The sequence below is a fragment of the Taurulus bubalis genome (assembly GCF_910589615.1).
Source record: "Taurulus bubalis genome assembly, chromosome: 2".
Taxonomy (NCBI): domain Eukaryota; kingdom Metazoa; phylum Chordata; class Actinopteri; order Perciformes; family Cottidae; genus Taurulus; species Taurulus bubalis.
Genome location: NC_136590.1, coordinates 40,371,663 through 40,395,487, shown reverse-complemented (window position 1 = coordinate 40,395,487; position 23,825 = coordinate 40,371,663). Strand labels below are relative to the sequence as shown.

Sequence of the window (23,825 nt, the reverse complement as noted above, 5' to 3'; positions counted from 1 at the left end):
CACAACCTTTATAATTATAACTGCAGAGATATACTGCAGAATGGAAACTTAACATACACAATCTGTTGACTCTCGTCTAGTATCTGCAGTATTTACATGAGCAGGCCGATCAAGACTGAATGTACAGATGGCTGCGCATATGTTCTGTACTGAAACCGTCCTGCTGTGTAGATTTGCCATAAAAAACTGCACTATAATCATATATTCAGACATGGAAAACATGCTGTAGAACGAGATGCACATTTTCTACCGGCTCAGGTGGAAGCTAATTAACAACTAGTAGCACCAAATCGCAAAACCGCCCCCCTGGCCAATCACAGCGCAGCATTGGCAATGCTCTGACCAGGTTCTGACTGGCTCTAATCCATAGCATCAAAATAACGGTAGTGATGCTCGTGAGGAAGGAGATATACGGGTTCACGTTACACTTTGATCTGTAGGTTTTAGCTTCTATCTTTTGTCTTTTGAACGTGTTTTTGCTGCTGAATCAGTTTGACATCTTGGACATGTCCCTTCAAACACATTTTGTAGAACAGTCTGCTACTAAAAATGTGATCCCATTCCTTCAGGGAGTGCAGTTAGTGACCGTCTCCATCGTAGCCCTGACAGCTTGACGGAGTAGCAGCGGGGGTGGGGCTTAGCAATGGATCAGTTGACAATGATTGTAATGACATTTATAGGTTCTATCGATGTAGAGTATATGCTAATGCTAATGTTTCATCTACTAATCGGTTTATAGACAGAAAAGCTGCATTTCAAATCTGACCCTCGCGTTTATATTTCGACTGCAATCAAATGAAAACAAGACAAACCACATTTTGCAGAAAATCTGCAAAATAAAATCCATCCCCTACTGTTATATCATTATTATATTATACTATGAGTATCAGAAGTTGAGCTCGTCAAGATTGGTGGCACTCATTCTCCAGTCAGGCATGAACATAGACACAATAAACACAATCAAATGTATTGCATGCTAAATACATTATGTCTTTACAAATACACAACCATTGATCTTCCTTCTGCTCAGGGAGCTCCTGAGGTCAATTCCTTGTGTGAATTAGCTTCTAATGGCAGGCAGTTAACTGGTAATCCATCCATCACATATCCCTAGATTGCAGTTCACAGGAGCTGCAGAGTGGTTCAAACAATGTTATTTACACCTTATTTATAAAGGATATAATCCTCCATGGAAGAAAAAAAAAGAGAAAATAATAAAATCACCATAATTAAACATTGGCTCTCGTCCAGGCCTCTCTAATGTCTCATTAGCCTAATGCTACATTAGATTCCTAATGAGACAAAGATTTTTTTCCCACAGTGTGGCTGTGATTGTTGTCCCTATTAATTGAGCTTTAAGTGTGCGATCCATCCCCTGTATATCAGATGAGTCCGCCCTGCCGCTGCGTGGGCATTGAGAGAGCTCGATGCTTGCACAGAAATCGCAGCAACCTGTCAACATTTAGCGAAGGCCGGCGTTGATTATTCCTCCGCCACGGGGCCCGTTTTAGTTGTTTGAGGCCAGGGCGACACAAGCGGAGGGTCCTGCACAACAACGGCCACCGATCAGGAAACCACCGGGGAGAAGAACAGGGTTAAGAACCGGAGCCATCTTTCTTTCACCCGATGGCATGCGAGCCTAATGGCTCTTTTATTTCAGAGCAATATCAGCACCGTCGCTCTGAAAAACACAATATGGAATGATCAAGTGCGCATTATCGCCTAGTGATTTGAGCACTGTATGGCTTTAACAGCGTCACTTAGCATAATGACTAATTACAAGCAGTGTTTGGAGGGAAGTGACAGCCTCGCACGCCCTCGCAATCACGACAGAAGAGGTTGGTGCCGCCATTACGACTGTATAGCTCCAGATAACCTTCCGTCCCTGCAGAGGACTCGAGCACAATTAATTGTACGCTCCGCCGCCTTATCAGCCCACTGACAAGTCTCCCTTTCTGCTCGTTTTTTTTCTTCTCCTTCTATTTTTCACTACGCAATTAAACGATTTAGATGTCTTAACTTGAAAGGGAACAGATTTGTCCGCCCCCCCTCACCCCCACACACACATCCTTACACACACACACACACGCACGCACACACACACGACTCTTGGGAACAAAAGGAGTGACTGCGGAATGATGCATTAGTGTAATGAGATGGCTCGATATTTACAGCACGGTTTAACATGGACACGCCGTTTGGCCCGAAGCTTTTGACTCCAACATCTGGCTTTGCGGAGAATTTCATTTGAGATGGGAGGGTCCGTCCCCCGCAGATTTTTCAGATGATATCTTCACTTCAATTAAGCTCTCTACGGCTGAATTTCAAACAGCTCTGCATGGGGAGACACACGTGCGATCTGAGCGACCCAACGATGTGGAGCACAGATGGGATTAGGTGCGGTCGCCCTGGCTGGATGATCCAGAGCGTGAGCAGTCCAGCTCACGCTTTCACAGCCACTGACCACCTGGTTTAATTAAGGAACGTTAGGAAGCATTGCCTCTATTCTCTCATTCCAATTAGCCGAAAACAAGGTCATTTTAATTGAGGGCCTTCTCCGTCTCCCTGATTGTCATCTTGAAGTCGGTTCGGGGTCACGGAGCTAGAATCTTCTCCAGAGCATGTGCAGATGAGAGAGATGGCTGCCTTGGAATATCAAGTGCAGATTTACTGTATAATAGATTAAGCGGCGGTGCCTCCTGCTGTGCCGCCACCTGTTCCGTCAGCCGAGGGCCGAGAGTCGTTTTTACCGGTGCGCCGCTCTTCAAAAACAAGCACTTCCCCATCAACCATTCAAAACAGTCCCAGAACCCAGAAGACAGAGAGGTCTGTCTGCGTGGCGCTCCCCTTGATCTGGGTGGAATGAGTCGGGATGAGATGTGCGACTGTGCATCCGGAGGTCTGTCCGTCCAGCCTCAGTGTCATCCCGTCTCCGCGACTCCGTTTTCTGTGACAGTGATGAAGTGCCTCAGCCGGGCCTTTTTTTTTTGCTCCTCGGTGAAAAATGAAGCCATTAGTTGCGGCGGGAGAGGGCCGAGCAGCCGAGCCTCGTGGGTACGCGAAGGCCTTCTTCTCCTCGTGCATGTTCTACAGTGGCCCTAACAGGACGATCCATCTTAATCAGTCTGTGCAGCACTTGTACCAGACAACTTTTTTTTTTTTTGTCGTCACCAAAATGACAACCTCATCCTTTTATTAGTACAGGAGCCAGAAACAGAAAGGTCGGACGAGTCGAAAACAAAGAACGCATTCAGTGTTGATGCAAAAGTTGCATCAATACTTTCCACTTTCCTCCCTGTCACCTGTTCTGTCGCGACAGAGTTCTCCCAGTCTGTGTCCTTAAGCTGCTTAATGTCCTCCGCTCTTATCCTCCTTCACTCTCTCCGCCCCCTAACCTTTTATAGCACTGGGCTGTCGAGTCATGAAGATGAAGCCGCTGGCGATGCATGTCTGCGTGAAAGTGCGTGTGTGTACAGTATGTTGCTCATTTCAAGCAGAAACGCTGCAGCCTGCCCAGAGGTATTACCATCTCAGCTCACTTTTCAGTGTTGGCAGCTTACTCTTCATCCCAATACGTGTGCATGGACGGATACTCCTCCTCCCCCCCAGACATCACGTTTTGTTTTTCAATCAGGTTCATCTGGATCTTTCTCAGTTGAATCAATTTGCACATTCGTTTATTATGTTGACGGGTTAGACAGGCTTTTCACCACTCAAAACTTCCAATTAATAATGCATGCAGCAAATATTAAAATAATATATATATATATATATATATATTTGGGGTTTATATTTTGCTCCTTATGGTCAGAAGTTGCCACTGATGCCAACTTCTCAAAATGGTTTCCAATGGTAAACTGGCAACCGAGCACAATATCAGCGTGCAGCTTTGTGGATACAGAGGTTCAGGGGCCATAAAGGGGCCTTCAGGGGGTCTTCAAAGTGAAGAGTCTTAATTTGATACGATATTTTACTAAATGTATGCCATGTGACTCTCAGCACCATTGCCAGTGCATATCATTCACTAATACATTAGAAATCCTCCCAGATGAGAGTTCTTGGAAAGATTGGACTCATATAATATAATATATTAACATGAAATGAAAGTGCCCTAATCCAGTCCAGTGCTCATCTGACCGTTCCTCTCCGTGTCTCCACAGAGTTCCGTCACCATGTACGATGCGGCGAGGGTGCCGTCTCCTAAGGATGGCGCAAACGGGTTGGGCCAGCCCGCGGTCCCCGGACCAGGAGCGGGACCGGCTGCGGGATCAGGTGGGCCGACGCCGACCGCGGTGCTACAGGCCAAAACTGAGGAGGGGCAGCCAGCTTTGGAGGAAGAGGAAGAGGAACAGGAGCCCAAAGCAGAGCCAGTCCTGCTGAAAAAGCCACACAGGGAGATTCTGGACCACGAGAGGAAGAGGAGGGTGGAGCTGAAATGTATGGAGCTGCAGGAGATGATGGAGGAGCAGGGGTAAGTGCGGGAATACCAATGAGCCTCATTGTCTTTTTTTTATTTTATTTTATTTATCAGCCTTTATTTTACCAGGTCGGTCCCGTTGAGATACAATGATCTCTTTTCCAAGGGAAGCCTGGCCAAGATAGCAGCATAGATAAAGTTCCAACATACGCAAGACACACAGAAATCACATAAAACAGATAAAAGACATTGAAAGATAAAGCAACAGGACTAAAACTCCGGATTTATACCAAAACAAGAACAAGTGCGGTATGAAGCATTATAAGGACAATGTAACAAATGATAATGTGGAAGAGCTCCCTCGTTTGTTTCACTGTCTGGTACATACATTTTAAATAGCTCTGCTCTCATGGTGTCATTTTCAGCATCCGTTTTCAGCAGAACAGCTCTAAAAAAAACATGTGCACTACCTGCTCCGCACTAAGCAGACAGGCAGGCACAGTCAGCAGCCAGCTGGTGAACATGGCGGAGCATTTAGCAGCTGAAGAGTCAGCGCTGTGTCTGGTACCAACTCCTAAGAGAGTGCATATTGGACAAACATACATAACTGTTCTTTAGGTCAGAATTATTACGCCTGAGTTTAAATGTTATACCGACACCAACTTAAATAATCGATAAAAATGTTACAGAAAACAAACCTTTTCTTCGTGATCTGTGTCCCAGTACATGATGCCAGGGTGTCGGCGGCTGTATTCATATCTTATAATTGTTCAAAGTCCTCTCACGGGACTGCTGCTGTTATGTTTCCATCTGCTGAAAACAACAGCGGGTGTCTTTTTTACATCTTTCTGACATACTTGCGAATGAAACTTTCCCACAAACGGAGCGGAACAGTTCGTCTTACTTAATCATTTGGGGGCCATTGATTACAGTTATGATCAAATCTCATGGATGACACTCATCAAGTTGAAACGAGCACTTGATGACCAGCTTGCGCAGTTAAGAGATTTTAATGAATCTGACCTGGAACACTTGCACTGAGCCTCACAGAGAGAGAGAGATTTATTATAAGAATATGAAAATTGTCTTGCATGAAACCCAATATGTCTTGAACACAAAAACCAACCAAGCGACTAAGCATTCCGGTCGCAATGGGGATTTGATGTCAAGTGACATTAGCGTTTCCAGTGAAACAGCAGTTGTTTATCTTTTCCTTACAGTTGGGTTATTGGGGTGGGAGCCATGAAAGCTTTCTCCGCGTAGTCGAACACTTGACATTGACAGCTATTTACCTGTACGTGTGCTGAGCTCACACGCTGCACCAAAACATTACATTAAAATCTGTAACCTGCCAAAAGTCATTTTAATCCCAATATTAGGAAGAAGAAGAAGTAAAAAACAAGCCCTAGAGGAGTATAGTAAACATAAGGGGCTGTGTTTTTGTCAGTAAATGGTGCGCAGCAGCTGGGTTTTGTTGGTATGGACATTTTTTTGCAGCAAGGTATTGAAATGAGATGGAATCAGGATGAATACATTGTCAGTGTTATGACCAATAATGTCATCTTTTATATTCCCGTTAAACAGCGTCTTTGTATGATGCTTGCATGATGATCATTTCGTGGTGGAAACAAATGTGCCGCAAATCAAACCAATGTGAGGGGATGCTCGGATGTAGACAACGGTCTCCTGGAATAAGAAGCCGTTCCATATTAGCTGAAGGACTCGACAGGGACCGTTTTGGCAGAGACCTGGTGCTTCCTGCTTGGCCAGCTGCCCCATTTAACATAATTGCCAATGTTCACAATCAGCAAGCCGGTGAAGGACCTCGTCCTCGTCCCTGTTCTAGTGGCACCAGCTTGCTGGAGAAGAAAGAGCAGCTGAACGCGAGACTGCTATCCGCACCAAAGATCTGGAGCATGCAACCGCACACCACTATATTCAATGTGATCCCGGTCACAACCGTAGACTGTATGTAAGAAGTGGACGCAGTCATTGTGATGTCAGCCGACAGCTTCGAAGCCTTGAGTTTGTCACTGTGGCCGTCGCCATCTTGGTTATTAGTGCCACAAGAGGGTGGAGCTAATGTAGGTCTGGGCGGTCTGGCCAAAAATTCACATCACGGTATTTAGTAAGATTCTGGCGGTTTCAAGGTATTTTTTTTCCGAGTAAACACATTCATTTATTGATGCCGAAAAGGACAGCCGCCGTTGGTACACAGAGTGTGTTAGGAAGCTAACATGGAGGGATTTAGGACCCAGGGAAATGTAGGTATGAATTTTGTATACATGTCATACCCGTGTTGTCACTCATCGGCAGGCAGCAACATTTCATTTTCACAGAATATAGCTGTGGGCGCAGCGGGCGGAGCTATTTACGTGACAGGGTAAGAACTTCAGTCATGGTTGCACATTCACTGCATGCTGGGTAAAGCTCACCCAATGTAATGTGCAATAATTGAATGCGACCAAAAAGGTTGCAATTAACTTTCATGAACTAAAAGCACACTGTGAAATGTTTAAAGCTCTATGATGAAAACATGGACAACCCCCAGACCGTAAACGTCGCGGTAGCAAACTATCACAAGATGGCCACACCCTAAAGTGTCTATTTTACTCGAAATGGGATAATAATTTACAAAATGAACATCATCATTGTAATTAGAGATTGAGACAATATACTCTTGTTTACAATGTTTACTGAAGTAGGGCCATAGACTTCTGTAAAATCAGACTTCTTTTTGCCACCAGAGGAGTCGCCCCCTGATGGCCACTAGAGAGAATGCAAGTTTAAGGCACTTCTGCATTGGCTTCACTTTTCAGATCCGGAGTGTGCCGCCTGGCTCATTTATCAGCGGCAGCCATTTCTGCTGCAATATCTTATCTTTTTGCCGCAGATGCAACATTACTCAGAATTAACTTTGTTGCATGTTTGCAGCCAACTCTTGAACTTCAGCAATAAGGGCCTTAACCTCCATGTAGTGGTTATTAGTGAAGTTGCCATGGAGACACGGGCCAACCTAGCGTAGCCTGTTTCATTAGCATGATGTGTGTCCTCCAGTACAAATTCATGATCAGCTCAGTGTGTGCTAACGCCAAGGGCCATGAAAATCGTAGTGACTGTAGTTGGCTCTAATCCACAATCTGAAGGCTTCTCTTAGGGTTTTCCACACACACACACACACACACACACACACACACACACACACACACACACACACACACACACACACATACACACTGCTGCTTCAATAACCACAGCTCCCAGGCAAACTCCAGGCTAGCTAGCTAGTCTGTAATTAATGACGAGCCCTCTGATCCTGCGTCGGTACGGAGAAAATTCACTTTCCCAGTAATACCTCATGACATTTTATTCACATCACATTTGTCATTTGTAGGAAGCCGGATAATCCTTTATATGTGAGGGGACTGGGGAGGGTGATTTAATTGAATGCAGGGCAAGCCAATTAGTGAGCTTTCTTTGTGCGGGGGTCAAGGCTAGATACGAGAGGTGGCAGGCTCACACTGGAATGCCAGTATGTGGGACCGGCGTTTTTCCAAATGTGTTTCTGTTTCCATCATCTCTTTGAATGTAGAGATGAATGGAATAAAATGCACCTTTAGAAGGTGGGGCTGGATTAGACTTTTCCTCCCCTAATTCTTCCACCCGTCCCTCCTTCCCTGAGCGTGACTGTGCTTGTCAGAGAGCGGGGGCTTGTTAAGCCACGGAACCGCTGCACTCCACAAAACAGAAAAAAAGGAGGGGGTGAACTGCGGCCATCTGTCAAAGTCCGCTCATCTCATCTCATGGAGTCGGCGTAGGCGAACCCGGTTCGAGAGCGATGTAAAAGACTCCCGCGCTGACCAGCCCCACCCACTCCGTCAGACGGCGACCACTCAGCCCGTGAGTGTTAAAGCTCTGGACGAACTTGAGTCGTCTCGTTAAGCTGCAATAAAAGGAGAATCGCATTTGCCAGCTTGGCTAGGCCTCTCCAATTTCTAATGTTTCTCTTTAAATGAGAGCGCGTGAGTGCATGTGTGCAGGATTAAGGGATGGAGCGGGGGATGAAACACTGGGACAGAGAGGAAGAGCAATGCCAGGCATTATGCACAATTAAAATGGTGGCTGGGGTCTGTTTTCATTTGTTGTGGATAGAAGCCAGCCGGCTCAGGCCATACGTCACCCCTGAGTCCCCGTCCTGACTGAGGCCACGGGGCAGGTTGGAAGCCTGCCTCCTCCTCTAACCCTGACAGCATGGCAGACCCTCCCCCCCTCCCTTTACCCAAAGACCCCACCCCACCCCACACAGTCCGTGCACTTCTCCAGAGATACGACTATGATAAATAGTCTGCCATGAATGATGGCCTCACCCCGGGAGCCAATTAGACGGGCTGAGCAATTAAAGCAGTCTGTTCATTTTGCTATCCGAGGCCTGGCACCATCCCCCGAGTCATCTGAGTGCTCTGCCGCTACAGGGAGCATTGCCCTTTTATGTATATTAGATGTGCGGTAGGTCCTATACATCTGATCAGTTAGAGTGGCTCTCGGAGGAGATGGTACGGCATCAAACTGATGCACCGTCAACAGCCTCCTGTCGTCGCTCCATCAGAGCGCACTGCATGTACTGAGCGTCTCAACTATTGCTCAGTGACCATCAGCAAGGTTGGCTGCGATACGATAACACAGCTCAAGGGCCACTTTGCATGCAAGGGTCCACATTCTATTTCAGTGGTGTTTCTGCCCCACTAATTGAGGCGTAAGCATGGTGCACAATTTTAACTCCTGTGGTGTCGGAGCCATTTTCCAGCTCTCTAATGAGCTCTCTTCACAGGGCTTCACTCACTCTAATCGGCAGTCTACGTGGGGCTCCCTTTAAACACACGGACCCCCATACACACATCTGTGCAATGCGCGCACACACACACATTGAAGAGGCAAGTGTGTGCTAGGTCTTTTTAATGCATGCACCAAACTGTGTGTTAGTTTGATGTAGATACTTAGACTGTATTTAAGACGTGGAGGCCTCGAATTTGGCATTTTGGTTCTTCCCTTTTTGGATTTTGGCTGTTGCCATCTTGTTTTTTTATTTTGCAACCAGAAGTGACACGAGAAGGTGGAGCGAAGAGCGAGGGAAGGATGAATAAAACAATTTTAGGTGATCAACAACTGAAGTGAAACAGACGAAAATAGTGACAACTCCCAGACCGGACAACGCCGTGGTAGAGAGCTGTCCATCACATGGTAACCAGGCCCAAGAGCATATCCTGCTTTATAGTCTATTGTAATCTAAATGAACCATCATTTACGAAATGAACATCATGCTGTATTGAAGAAGACTTGAAGCAAGCAGTTGAGACCATAATATCATGTTTACAATGTTTACTGAAGGAATAAATCAAGTGAGAAGAAGAGTCATTTTCTGATATACTTCTATACAATCTGACTGATTTGTATAACCAGAGGAGTCGCCCTCTGCTGGGCCATTAAAAAGAATGCAAGTTTCAGGCACTTGTCCAATGGTGAGAGCTTTTTAAATACGAGGCAGAAACATGATACGTGCATGTCTGAATTAGAAGATGATGCACAATGATGCATTTCTGAAATGTGCTTAATGGCACATAAGCAAATTAATGTCAAGACAACACAGTCAATTGAGACAGCAAGAAAAAGGAGGTTTTAATGTAGTCGTCAGCGGTTAAATTGCTGCATTTTGGCCCCTACTGCTGTGGAATTTCTTTAATAACATCTGCAGTGCCACTTTCTGAATTGCAAGAGCTGTGCGTAGCCCGGATCTTATTAAGAGAGCGGCTCTCTGAGCCTCTAAGGCCAGAGCAAATAACTATCTCCGCTCCGATGGAGGTTTTCCTGCATGCCAAAGCCTGTGTCATAAGGCGATCAGCCCGTGTCCTTTAAGACCGAAAATTGCAGGGAAAGGATCTTGGGGAGAATGACCCATTTCATACATTGTCAACCGGGGGCGGTCCCAAGCCAATATAGGAGGTACATGCTCGACAATAGAGCTATAAATCCTGTTGTTAGAGAAGATGAGCAATCAGAAAGAGAGGCAGTGGCAGATTGTGGCGCCCCGGCCATTGATCTGCTTATGTGGGGGAGGTGAAAGGGGCAGCTTTAAGTAGTGAGAGAAAGCTGTACTCTTTTGTTGCTCCTCGTCCTGTCTGGTCTATCTAGTACCTGTTATCTAACCAGAAAATCTATGACCGGAGAGAGCATCAATTGAAAATCCTCTGCACTTCTCCTCACTGTGGATCAGTGGGTCGTTTTAATTCTGCCCCTGAAATAGCAATGTGTGGGTGTCCGGGCTTGTCTCCCCATGTTCCCAGCGCCATTCAATCTCGCTAACTACATTGGCATCACTTTGCCTCTGCGCTCTTCGCGGCGGGATTGATGGCTCCAGAGTTTCACAGGCGCACAGCAGCGCCTGGGGACGACTTGTGGGAAAAAGAAAGAAAAAAGCTTCTTCTCTTCAGACATCAAGCGCAGAAACATCGCTGGCAGTCAGAGGGAGTACAAAAACCTACGCGGCCCGCACGCAGGCGCGTCCTCATCAAATCGATGACCATCAGCGTCAGGATGGGCTCTGGGCCACAGCTATTCATTTTCCTGGATCAGGAGTTAATGGAGTGGAGGGGGGTGCTCGGAGCTGTCTAATTACTCCAATCAAGTTCTTTAATCGGGGTGATTTGTCATGACCAGGGTGGCGGGGAGCCCCTCGCTCTGATCGATGTCCTCTGTCTCTCTCCCCGCTCGAATCACTGGGACTTTGCATGCTGTAGGCGGTGGTCTGGGCTAAATGGCTTTCATTTGGGCTCCGCTTGGCTAACTCTGAGCATCCCACCACTCAGACACAAATGAAAACATCCACGGTTTGTTTTTTCTTCCCCAAATTTGAACTCAGTGTTACCTGGCCTTGCTGAGAGTGTCCGCTCCAATCAGACCCTTCTGTGCACTGTGCCGCGGCACAAGCAGATGGTGCGCTAGGCAGAAAGCAGCTACCTTTACAGCTGCGAGACGTGCTAATGAAGTGTGCAGAGGAGTTGTTTCAGTGTGCTCATCCTAATCGACGCTGACAAACATCCAGGATGTGGCCGTTTACAGATGGATTCAGAGCTCACTATGGATATTTGCCTCACTTCGCTTCAACGTAACTCAAAAGTTTGACGATCACAAGATTTTTCTCAGACTTCTTTTGTCCATAGATTGCAGGCGACTCAGCATTCGACAGGTTCCTGTCGTGGGGGATTCTCCAGACTCTTACCTCTAAACCCCGGTCTCTTTGTTGAAGCAGCACCACTGCTGGGCCTGCACTCAGCGGCCTCGGTTAGCGAGCTCGACCAATCAAAAAGAAACCCGACTTCGCTGCCGCGAAGCTGTGCACAAGCTCAGAATGGAGCAATTGAATGGAGGAAGGAGAGAGAGAGGTGGAGGAAGAGGAGGAGGAAATTCAGTGTGACATGTGTCAACAGAAGCATTAGCTCCACAAGCTCTTACCCATCTTTTTCTTGCTTTAGCTGGAGTGTCAATAGAGATAACTGCAGCCTGCAGGCTCTAAAACCCTCACCATCATCAGCACAATGTGAAGGAGAAAGCCCTACAGCCTGTTAGTTTGGGAAGAGCGGATTCAGCCAGCATGCTCTCTCCGAGCCCTCTCACCCACTTACCTGTCGCCTAGCCTTCCTCGATGCGCGACAGACAGCTGAGAGCATCGCTCGGGACTGCTGTGGGAGTTGTGGGGAAGCAGCTAACGTACGGCGATGGGCACGGAAAACCATGAATATAAAGCGTGTGTTCGTGGCCTCCATTGTGCTGAGTCGGCGGCTGCTGGGCTGAGAGATTGCCGTACAGCAGGACCTGAATGGTGCTGTCACACCTGCTTGCTTTCCTGTCCGTTGGGCCATCTTCCAGCTATTTCAGTCTTTCCTCACACTTCTCCTAATCTCATTCTCCATACCGCCAATGCGCTGATAGCACCAAACTCAGAATGCATGGTATCGACTGCTATATTTAATCTGAGAACAGCAAACACTCCTCAGACTAATGCCATTTCCACGCAGAAATGAGCCCCCGGTTGATTTAAGATCCAGTTTACAGAATTGGTCCTGCCATGAGCCCCAGCTCAGAGAAGGACAGAGGAGAATCTGTTGCTGAGTAAGAGTCAGTGTTCCAGCACACAGAGTGACGGACAGCTCCCCGACACGTTTGCTTATTGTAAGTGGAGCTCACATGTCCCATGTTGTCACCTATTATTTCTCTCTCCCTCCTCTTCTCGCTGCATGTTTCTCTGCCTGTGCAGCTCTTTTCATCCCATCACCACAGCCAGAGCAGAATGTGGAGATGGTTTGAATGCACCAGGGGGTTCACCTCGCTGTCAGGCTCACAAGACGGCAGAGGACAGAAGCCACCGCGCTTCCTCAGACGGGCTAGATGAATTAGTACTGTGGTCATAGGCTGCTACCTTGCGTTTTTCACAAAGTAGGAGGACGGAGCCTCAAAGCTGTATTCTTGGCATATTTAGCAAAGGTTTGATTCATTCATTATCTACCGCACCAAATAATACCACAATGAAATTAAAGTATCGTTTTTTGAACGCTCTTCTGTTGCGCCCACTGTCTGACGCAATGTATCTGAAATAAATGAGCGGAAAAAAACCCGGATACTCTCAATTGTAAATCTACAATGCGGCTCAGACAGTAATTGCTTCCATGCAGCGGTCTGCAGTATTCTGTCTGTCAGCTTTGCCGAAAGCTCCTCACATCAGCCCCACGGTAACTCGCAACTCAGCGCTTTGCTTACAGAATAAAACATGACATGCAGTCCGGCGCCCGAGCAAAGGAACCCGCCGGGGTCGCGAGAGGTTGACAGCGAGTCAGAATATACACTCGGCGGAGTGTCACTTGGTACAGATGACGGCGTTTGCCATTTGTCGGACTCTGTTTGATGACACGGCTCCGACACGGGCGTCCGGCAGAGCTGTGACGGATGACCTCGTCCAGCGGATCGCCCACCCACCCCCTCCTCCCGCCGCCTTCAGTGCTGTTGTTCAAAGCTACTGCTTCAGTTTGCAGTCTGTTCATGGTTCACGTCCATCCTCCGTCTGCTCACTGCTCAGCCGAGTGAAGCCAAGACTGCATCTGAGCGTGAGTATCCGTGCCTCCACTAACTGCTGTGTCTTTGTGTCCATCCGCAGGTACACGGGGGAAGAGATTCGACAGAAAGTGAGCACCTTCAGACAAATGCTGATGGACAAGGAGGGCGTCATCACCAGAGAGGGCTCGCACCCACAGCCAGTGTAAGTTACTAGTACATCAGCTGTAATGTTGCAGCTGATGATGTGATGTGATGTGTAAGTGGAAATCAGTAGTAGAAACGGAACAGGAGGTGACGAAGTCAGGAACACACCGGGCCATATTCCATGATTTTGCTTTAAAAGTCGAAGGTTGCGCAAGCACCGGTGGGAGGGAGGCCCAGAGGAAAAGGCAGTTTGTTTGAAGTGTCAAGCTTTGTGAGGATCACAAAGTAAAAATAACTCGCAACATCAGTCAAGCTTGATGCGGCACTGCACACGTAATACAACCATCTACTGGTCCGTGTGGTTTAGCTCGTAGCCTGTCGCTTTACATTCCGTCACATCTGCATCATGGTACAGACAAGAAAGTGCCGAGAAAAAAGACTGGATCTAATGAGTTACAAGGGGCGCTTGATTTCTAAACGGCTGTTTGGACGGTACAGCAATAATGGTTGATGGACAGAATAGCTACGCGAGCAACGAGTGAATTATGCTGATTGTGAATGACGTCTGTGTGTTTTTGTTTGAGTCAATCAGGTGACAGGTAAGTGTCGGGTCATTAATCAATTACTGTGAATGAATCTAATGAAACCGAACAACCATAAACATCACACGCAACACTGTACACGCAGAAATTGAGGTGATGAGAAAGCAAGCGCCTGCCAGTCTGACAATGTCTTCAGGCGGTCGGTCCGTAATTACAAAGGTGCAATACATTTTAATTTGAATCCTTGGCTTTTTACTGACAGTGCCTCCCTGAATACACAGGGAATGGTTAAACCCCGATGCTTTGAAAATAATCAGTAGCATTTTAAAGTCTATTCCAAACTCTGCTGGAAGCCTTTGAGGCGAAGATGGGCACGATAATTGTCAATTTGTTTAAGCCTCGCGCTGGCAGGATGTTGTCTGAGGCGAGCATAGATGGAATTAAAGGAACCAAAATGAATGACTGCGCGTGCGTCCTCCGACCAGATCACGGACAGACTCGCAGACGCACAGACTGAGAAACGGCAGCAGGAGGATGTTGCCGGGGTGGCTCCTCTCGAGTCGGTCCATCACGCTGTGTCTGCGAGTGATGGAGACGGCGTGACCCGCTGTCTGGGAACTAATGACTGGTAATGACGCCGATGCTTCCCGTCTCGCAGACCAGTGACTAATGACTCCTCTGCACCTCAGCCGGCGTCTGACATTTAACCAGACCACGCTGAAATGAGGAGCGAGCCGCAGGACGAAACGTGATAACCTTAATTCAATCATTTGCGTTGTCCAGGGAAAGTCGCCGGTGACGATGCAGGAAGCTTGTGTTTGTTTTTGCTTTGCGCGTTAGTTCACTCTCAAGGGCACTCCTCAGTCTGGTCAATTGGGGATTTCAGAGCTTGCCTCACAAGTGCTGCAACTTTCAATCCCCAGAAAGGCCTTGATGTGGAAAATTGAAGGTTGTAATTTGCAGGGTTGTTATCCACCCTCCCCAATCCCCCTCATACTCCACACTCCCCCAGGCCCTTACACACACACACACACACACACACACACACACACACACACACACACACACACACACACACACACACACACAATTCTTTCTGAGTGTAAACTACGTCCCTCTGCCCACCATTGTGACTTTGCTTGTGAAGGGCCTACGTCCCTGAAGCATTATGGGTAACGTGCCTTGATCAACCGGTGGATTGGCCTCAGGGTCAAACGGTGCTATAGGCCCACTGACACTCACGGCCACCAGCAAGAAGCAGATCAAGTATTCCCTGCATTATGATGCTGAGGGTCTTATCTCACATTAGTGGCGAGGTTGTTTCACCGCTACTAATGTGCTCTAAAGCTAAGCTCCTGTCTGTTTCTGGGCCTCCTCTATAGCAATGCTAATGGATGCCTGTCCGACACTTTGATCCAGACTGGAATGTCTGAACACAACCCGGCCTCACTCTCAACTCATCTGATGTCTGCATACGATGTAACCCTCACATAGTTTAAAAGTGCCTCTCCCCTGCATGAGGTTTTAAGCGAAATATCACAACTGTTAGATTAGTTGCCAGGCAAATTTGTACAGACTTTTGGGGTTTCCAGAGTATTAAGCCGAATGAACTTGGGGATCCTCTGGTGTTTGCCATGAAATTGTGAGCACACACTCATGTCCCCTTCAGGATTAATTGGTAATAACTTTGGTGGTCCGCTGAACCCTTTTCCTCACACAAGGGGTCGAAATCCATTTTCATTTTTACTTTGGTTTACGATACAAATACCTGACATTCCCATCGGCCTCAGCTCCACTTTGTGAAATTAGATATTTTTTCATTCTGATAGATATTGTGAATGTAAGTGAGATGCATGAACAAAGAACGTTTTAGTAAACCGAGAGAGGAAATTAAAGATCAAAGATAATATGTCGAGCTAACATGAACTCTGTTGTTTTTGATAAAGTATTTTAATGGCGTACATCTCTATTAGCTGCGTCTATCCTCCTGTCTGCCAATGTCTTTATTCTGTGACGAGGAACAGTTAATCTCCTGCACTTCAAGCTAAAAGAGATATATGTAGATATGGATTCAGATAATATACTTACTGTTAGAGATGTAGATTTGCTAAATTAAAGGAGGCTCCGACACAAGCTCAAATATACTGCTGCCTTCAGTCGCTTTGACTCAGCTGAGGTTTGATTTAGATGCCATCTTTTCCGCAGGGGCTATAACTATTGACAGGCTAGGCCCCTCAGCTGTAGCTTAATACTCGTACACACTCGCAGTAAACATCCAGCAGGATGAGCTCGCTCATAACTCTGTTTACCGATGTCCCACATTGATTTGCTGCAGAAATGGATGCGAGGGGAGGAATGCAGCGTGTAGAGCTTCTCCGAGCCGTTCAGTAACCGAGCGGGATCAATGAGGGAAGCTGCCCCTGGGCTCAGCTATCGCCGGAGAACGACGCTTCTTCATTAGCCAAACAGAAGGTTTCCAGAGGAGAATAGATCTAGTGTTGCACTGTTGCAGCCAGAACATCAAGCCCCCCCAAACAAAAAACACAGAATTGATCAGCGCAGCTTAAACCTCCAGCCCAGCTGGCCCTTCTCCTCGATTTGAGCACAGAGAAGCTGCTACAGGAGCTTCCAGATTTCCCTCGTGCTGAGGACCAATCAATCCCACCTCCTCCCAGGATAACAAACTATAACTCTCTGCAGCGATAGAAATATATCCGCGCTGTCCGAGTGGGGATATGAATGGGCTGCACTGCGCTGTGGTTGTGCTCCATCACTGCCAGGTCCCAGGGACAGAGACACTCAACTCATCTGCCTATCAGGGACCAACGTTGAGCACGACCAGGCTGGACAGATGTCTCCAGCATATCTGAGCATGGCGTCACAGGGATTAGAGACAGGATGGGGAGTTAGCTGATTTATATTGTTATTTGCTCTTCTTGGTATTGTGCGTCTTCCCTACAAAAACAGCTATTTTATTACACGTTTAAATCAGTTTGTTTTAGAGACCTCATTCTTCGTGACATAAATATTGTATGTGCAGCTTAACTACAAAAGAACACTGGCCTTTACTGCCATATCTAATATTTAATATTTGCTCGGCGTTTAATTCTAGCACATTTTTTTAAAGAGAATAGACTGTAATTAAAAAGTATAATAAGGGTTGTCTGCAAAGGTTCATAATCTCTTTTCGCCGTGATTAAAACGAGTGCCATCAGCGGCATGTTTATGCGTTACACATAAGGTCATCTCTCTTCTGTATTGACTCGCAATTTCAAACTTATTAAGAGTCCCCAGCTTTGTTCAAACATTTCAAATTCCTTCTCTCGTGTAAACTGCGACACCCACACTGCCTCTGGCTGTTTACTCCTCTGAGTGTTGATTTCTGTTGCTCAAGTTCAAATTAACACTGTGTTTAGCAATGCAAGTGTATATCCACTAGAGCGGGTGTGCGTGGGTGTGTGCATGTGTGTGTGTGTGTCCAACACCTGTGCACTCAAAGCGCTGAGATAGCGAAGGGAGGTTGCTCTGCCGGCATCGCTTGGCATCCCTGCTGTGCCCAGCCAATTAAGGGCTTTGTTGCCTCATCTCCTCCTAACTAACCATCAGGCCTGTGCCGTGTTCAAATCCTCCACACGCGCTCCTTCCGGAAGCTTTACACCTTCAATAACACCAGCCAGTCCTCTCTTGGTCTCACGTAGGACGGGCTCTGTGTGTGTTTGAGAACAGTGGAGATAAACTATCCTTTGCTTTGACAAAGTGCTTTCCGGGTGTCACTTCATTGTCTTCATCTCATTACTCCTGCCTGTGTTCATCTCCCTCCTACTAATTGAGGCTGCACGGTTAGTCTTCGAGGTTACGTCTCTGTCTTCATCACTCTGATCCAAACAGCCGCTCTATATCCCGTATGCTCAGGGGCGGAATCATAAATAATATACTCGGAAATGATTCTGAAATGTTGCGCTTCCGGTTCCCTCGTCTCGGGGTCCATGGGTTTTTGTCTCTGTGGTGAACACAAGCTGAAGATATTTTCATGTTTTAATCTGTGGTATGTCATATTGTCAGTTAATACCCCTTTTGTGACTTTTGAAGCTTTTCAGTGTCTTAAAAAACCAAGTGGCAAAATGAGAATACTAAACATTATCATGCCGACTACTCCGCCTTAGTTCCTTTATAGCCTAACAATAGCTTTTCATTTTACACCTTTGACTAAAATCATAAGAGGGGTGAAGAAGGGAAGATTTGTGAAGATAATCTTGCTTTACAAAATTAATTAATTTGAGTCTCATTTCATTAAATTGTAAGTGGTGCCATTTGCTATATAATCCTTTGAAAAGTCAAATTCATCTCCATCATGGTTTTGTTTTTCTTTCTTTTTTTATAAAGGCAGTCGTAACCTATAAGAAGATGATATGCTTATCCTGCATAAACTATACAAATTATAATTAATTTGGAAAAAGAAACTATTCAATGGAATTAATAACTTTTTTATTTGGTATTTTGTTAAATACAGACATGCAATGATGATTGCTGGGTAATATGTTTGTTGATCAAATCTCTATTTGATCATGTGACGAGATGATACAACATACATGGTAACTAAGCCCCAAAGCTTTCTCTTTGACCTCCCTATTTCACAATCCAATGGCCTATGCCAATCATTTGACTGTAAAATCCGAAATATATATACGCCTAATGGGCTGTGTGTGTGTGTGTGTGTGTGTGTGTGTGTGTGTGTGTGTGTGTGTGTGTGTGTGTGTGTGTGTGTGTGTGTGTGTGTGTGCGTGCACCTCATAAGTAGCATGCACTCGTAACTACCTCACGCCACTGTAAATGCTACATCTCTGAGTAAAACGAACCAGAAAGCCCAGAGCATGACCCGCCAGGTTGGTAACAACACTGGGACGTGACAAGGTCAGACAGAGAGCACTGCATGGAAAGAATAATCAGTCTGGTGTGTGTTCTTTATCTATTTCTTTAGCCCATGTGAAGCCTGCAAGGTCAAAGCTGGTGGATCAGAGGAGGCCACATAAGAGAGAAGGCGGGTAGTGGAGGAGGGAGGATTAGGGAGGAGGCTGCCGCCATCTGTCTGCATTTACAATATAGTGTGAGTGAGGAACTCGTTGGAGGATATGAATCCCTCAAGCTGAGCTGCGAGAGTGAGAGAGATGATGATATTCTCACTGCTAGGGTGAGGCGAGATTAGAAAATGTCAGAATAAAACTACAGCCCCGGAAAAAGTTTAGTGTGCGAGCGTCACACTTTCATGCGCGTGACTTCTTGTTTTCATTTTATTGCACCCAGAGTTTAGTGCCAGATGGGGAGGTATGCTCATTAGGCTGCAGCAGCTCTACGGTAAGGTCAGTCCACCACTTTGGTTTCCACTGAAATATCTCGGCAACTATGTCATGGAGGTCCATGAAATTGTCTACAGGCGTGCATGGTTTTCAGAGGATGAGTTTTTGGAGATCCCCTGACTTTTTTCACATTTGTGGGATTGAGTGAAATGTCTGAACAGTTAATTTAAAGTATTGCTGCATGATATTTGGCACAGACATTGTTTTTTTTCCCCCCTCAAGATGATCCTTTGATCTTTGCCATTATCTGGTCCAATTTTTTTTATTTGAGATCAGCACATATTTAGCATTAGAGCTATAGACCGATAAATCATTCAATCAAATCATCTTTTTTCAAAAACAAATCAAAGGAATATATATTGAAATGTTATAATATAATAATATAATATATATATATAATATATTTAAACTAATATGGTGAACATTATATCTGAGCTTTGTCATTGTGAGCATGTTAGCATGTTGCCGTTAGCATTCAGCTCAAAACACAGCTGTGCATTAATGCTTTTTGACTCTTGTGCTTCCAGGGTAAACCACCTGCACTATCAGCCTGACGAGTATGACGGGAACCCTGAATTGGTTGGCTACGAAGATGGAGACTATGGCCATGATTACCACAGTGACAGCCGGTAAAGCGCATGAACACACCACATATTGTATAATAGCGATGTGTTGACCAGCTCTGACCCCTCAAGTGGTGAATTAAATCAGCCACCTATTATCTCCTTCACATGGCCTCAGATAAACATGCAACTGATCTCAATACACTGAATATGAAAAGAGAACTGCTCCAGTAACAGCACGTACCTGGACATGAACCCTCATTATCACAGGAAATAAATCATTTCCCCGGAGCGATTTCCTGTTTCCACTGTATAATAATGTTGCATGTTATCGCAGAATGAATTTAGGAAATGAGAAAATAGACACTTATCGACTTGCACGGCAGCAAATAACTATAATCAAAAATGCATTCCTTCTGAAAATGATTATCATAACAATCACTTGTAAATTATTTCTGCCTCTGTCTCTCTCACTCTGGATCTCGCTTTTCCATCTCCCTCCTCTTCTCTTGTTCTCGCCAATTCAGAGTGAAGAGGAAATCGAGCAGCTCTCCATCCCCTCGTCCGAAGAAAAGGAAGAAGAAGAAATCTGGCCGCCGAAGGAGTCGGTGAGTTGGAGCGGCTTCCACTGATGAAGTGGTTCGATTTTACTGCTTTTTCTTTTTTTGCCTGCCTCCTTGACAGAATAATTACACTGTGGTTACAATAAGTGGAATTCCAATTATTTTTGGTGTGAATATTGCTAAAGAGTAATCAGATACTGCAATTGTGTAGAGGGGTTTGGGGGGAGGGGATTGTAGGGAGTCATTAGCAAAGCATAGTCTCATCCTCTATTTTCTCTTGAAAGGGTCTGCAAAATAAATGTAGAGAGGGAGAGAATGAGAGGAATAAAGAGAAGAAAGAATGAGTAGAGCGAGGCAGATGCATGAATGGAGCCGGGGACAAATAGTGGCAAATCAGCTGAGTTACTATTAGGATGTCACCTTTACCAACGATCATCCCCTCTGATGTGTGATGTATCCTAACAGTGAGTGAAAAGAGCCTCATTTTGCCGTTTTGTCATTGCGCGCGCAAATTCTTTCCCTCTCTCCACCAAAAGGTTTGGCAGCTCCTCACCCACTCACAGAGAGAAGAAGAAAAAGAGTGGGAAGAAACACAAGCGAGACAGGTGAGTGTGCACAGGCGAGTGTCATCAGTGACATGTCATCACACGGAAGAAACTGACTTTTAAGCGTTTGTCAACTGTTGCCTTTGCAGTGATGGCTGTGAACGAAATATGAGAAGAAAAGGGGAGGGAAGGAGGAAAGACTAAAGCATAGGAAGTCAGAGAAAAGGAGGAAAGACAGGAATAAAAAGGAAGGGATGTAGTAAAGGAAGAAAGATAAGAATAAAAGGGAATGGAAGCATGAAGAAGGAAAAGTTGGAAAAGAAAGAGGAGGGATGACTACAAGATATGGTGGGAAAAGGAAGTGAACAAGGAAAGGTGGCAAGATAAGAATACAAAGAAAGGGAAGTAGGAAAGAAAGAAATTAAAGAAGAAAAGGAACATTATGAAAAGAAAGGGTAAAAAGGGCAAAAAGGGGGGTGGATGGCAAGAAGAAAATGTGAAAAAGAAAAGGCTGAAGGAAATGAAAGAAATGACAGGAAAAGAGGAAAGACTAAAATATAGGAAGAAAATGGAAGTGGAAAAAGGAAAGTAGGAAACACAAGAAGAAAAAGGAAGGAAAGGAAGGAAGAAAGACACGAATCAAGCGAGAGAAGGCTGAAAGGAACAGAGACGAATAGAAAAGGAAGGGAAGAAGAAAGTGAGAGTGGCAGGAAACAAAAGAAGAAGAGAGTATGGAGCCAGAGCTCATCAACAAACACTTGTGCGACGCCCCGGGATATCATAACGACAATGAGCAATCGCAGAGAGACTTTTCGGGGAGAGCGGGCTAAGCGCGTTGCTCTAATAGCCCGGCCTGTACGGGGGCCGCGAAAACACGAGAAAAATGAGCCTCTCAGCAAATTGTCGAGCGTCGCTGCACCGCTCCCCACCCCTCATCCATCCACGCACATCCGGGCACCACCCGTCCTCTCTGCTCCTCCCCCACTCTCCAAAGCATCTCTCTGCATTGCAGGTACGGTTGATATATGAATAATGTATAGATGTTGAGAATGGAGGGTTCCTCCTCCAGAGAGTGGCCCCACTCACTTTGAAACAAAGGGACTTGTGTCTATTTTGATGCACATCGTATATCTCACGTGTACCAAACAGCTGTGTCCTGGCAGCAGAGGTGTGACCATGTATGTGTGAGAGAAGAAGAAGAAGAAGAGCAATGATCTCTCCAGAATAACGCCCTCATACACATAGGTCCCCCAGTTGGGTCACGTGTGCGTTACTGTGACCGCTTTATTACTCCCCTCCCAGTGGATCAACACACTTTGAGCCGCCCAGCCCACTGCATGCATGTAGGGTATAGTGCTCTTCAGGAAAATAAGCGGCGACTCTCACAGACCGGTCTGACTAATCACTATGGAAACTGCAGCGAGGGTGAAAGCGATACGGAGGTGATGTGGCGGTTGAGACGGGAGGACTGAGGGGTGGCCGGCCTCTCAAATCGTGACCGTCCGCTGTGACCCGGGGGTCAAAGGGAAACCCCTCGGTGCATTGTTGCTGCTGTATCGCACGGAGCAGCATCTTCTAGGGCCGGCAATACATGTAAACCGAGCGTGACACCCACAACCTGTAGAACAGCAGCTGGGACGCCTGCAACATTCCATTTATTTACAACAACAACAACAACAACAAAGAACACGGCAACTCAAACGTGCTCATATTCTTTGACTAAAAACTCCCAATCATCTGTGCGCTCCGATTGAGTCTCGGCTGCTTGGGAAGCTTTCACTCCTTCGGAGGCTTAACGTAGCTTCAATATTCTTTGGAGGTGTTTGTGATTTTTTTAATTTTCTTCTTTAAAGTAAATAGAAAAGGTGGCACCCAGCACAGAATAGATTTTGACTTGAACCGCCAGCAGTTGTCCAAAATACCACCTCCGATGTCCTAGAATGGATTTCAAGAAGCGAGTTTAGTAATTCCCCGAACCACCTCAAATCTGGAACATGGACGCGTGGATGTAAAAATACCTTTTTTTTTTTTTACCTGCTTGTTGGAACAGACCCCCGCTGCACAGTTGTATCATACAGAATATTCATTTTGCAGTTCATCATTATGATGACTGGTGTTTTTTCTTGTCTTTCCTTGTCTTCGTAGGTCTGCATCCGGCTCCAGGAAAAAGAGGAGACACAGGTGTGTATGGAACAAGAGAAAAATAACACACAATACATTATAACATACATAATACGTGTAAGGTGTGTGTTATTGTCATTTCTGCCTACTGATTGTTCAAAAGACAATCCATATGGGTGAGTGGTACACTGAGTTTCCTTTTTTTTTTTTTACAAAGGGTGTGAATGCGTGTCTCCCGTGCTTCAAAGTGCGCAGCCCCGTTATCTTACGCATGCCATTTGTTTTTAGATCGGGCAGCAAGAACAAACACAGAGACAAGAACAAACAGAAAAAGAGGTGAGATGCACATAGAATCACTCTGATGCCTTCACATGTCAATGCTGAGCCCAAAGACCCACATGTCTGCTTTTCTTTCTCAGTACGACATTCGTTTCACACCCGTTATCAGGTAACAGTCGATGTACATGTACACTG

At 45.9% G+C, this 23,825-nt stretch overlaps 1 protein-coding gene across 1 annotated transcript in view; it reads left to right on the top strand.

The window, feature by feature from the left end:
* Nucleotides 1-4,172: 4,172 nt before the first annotated feature.
* srrm3 (serine/arginine repetitive matrix 3) overlaps nt 4,173-23,825 on the top strand; it is a gene marked incomplete at both ends in the record, with an annotated part of 33,236 nt that continues 13,583 nt past the window's right edge. Inside the window, 7 exons of the mRNA XM_079214318.1 lie at nt 4,173-4,471; nt 13,620-13,721; nt 20,087-20,188; nt 20,650-20,730; nt 21,222-21,290; nt 23,376-23,411; nt 23,640-23,687. Of these exons, the coding sequence (XP_079070444.1) occupies nt 4,173-4,471; nt 13,620-13,721; nt 20,087-20,188; nt 20,650-20,730; nt 21,222-21,290; nt 23,376-23,411; nt 23,640-23,687 (737 nt within the window). The remainder of the gene's footprint in view (nt 4,472-13,619; nt 13,722-20,086; nt 20,189-20,649; nt 20,731-21,221; nt 21,291-23,375; nt 23,412-23,639; nt 23,688-23,825) is intronic.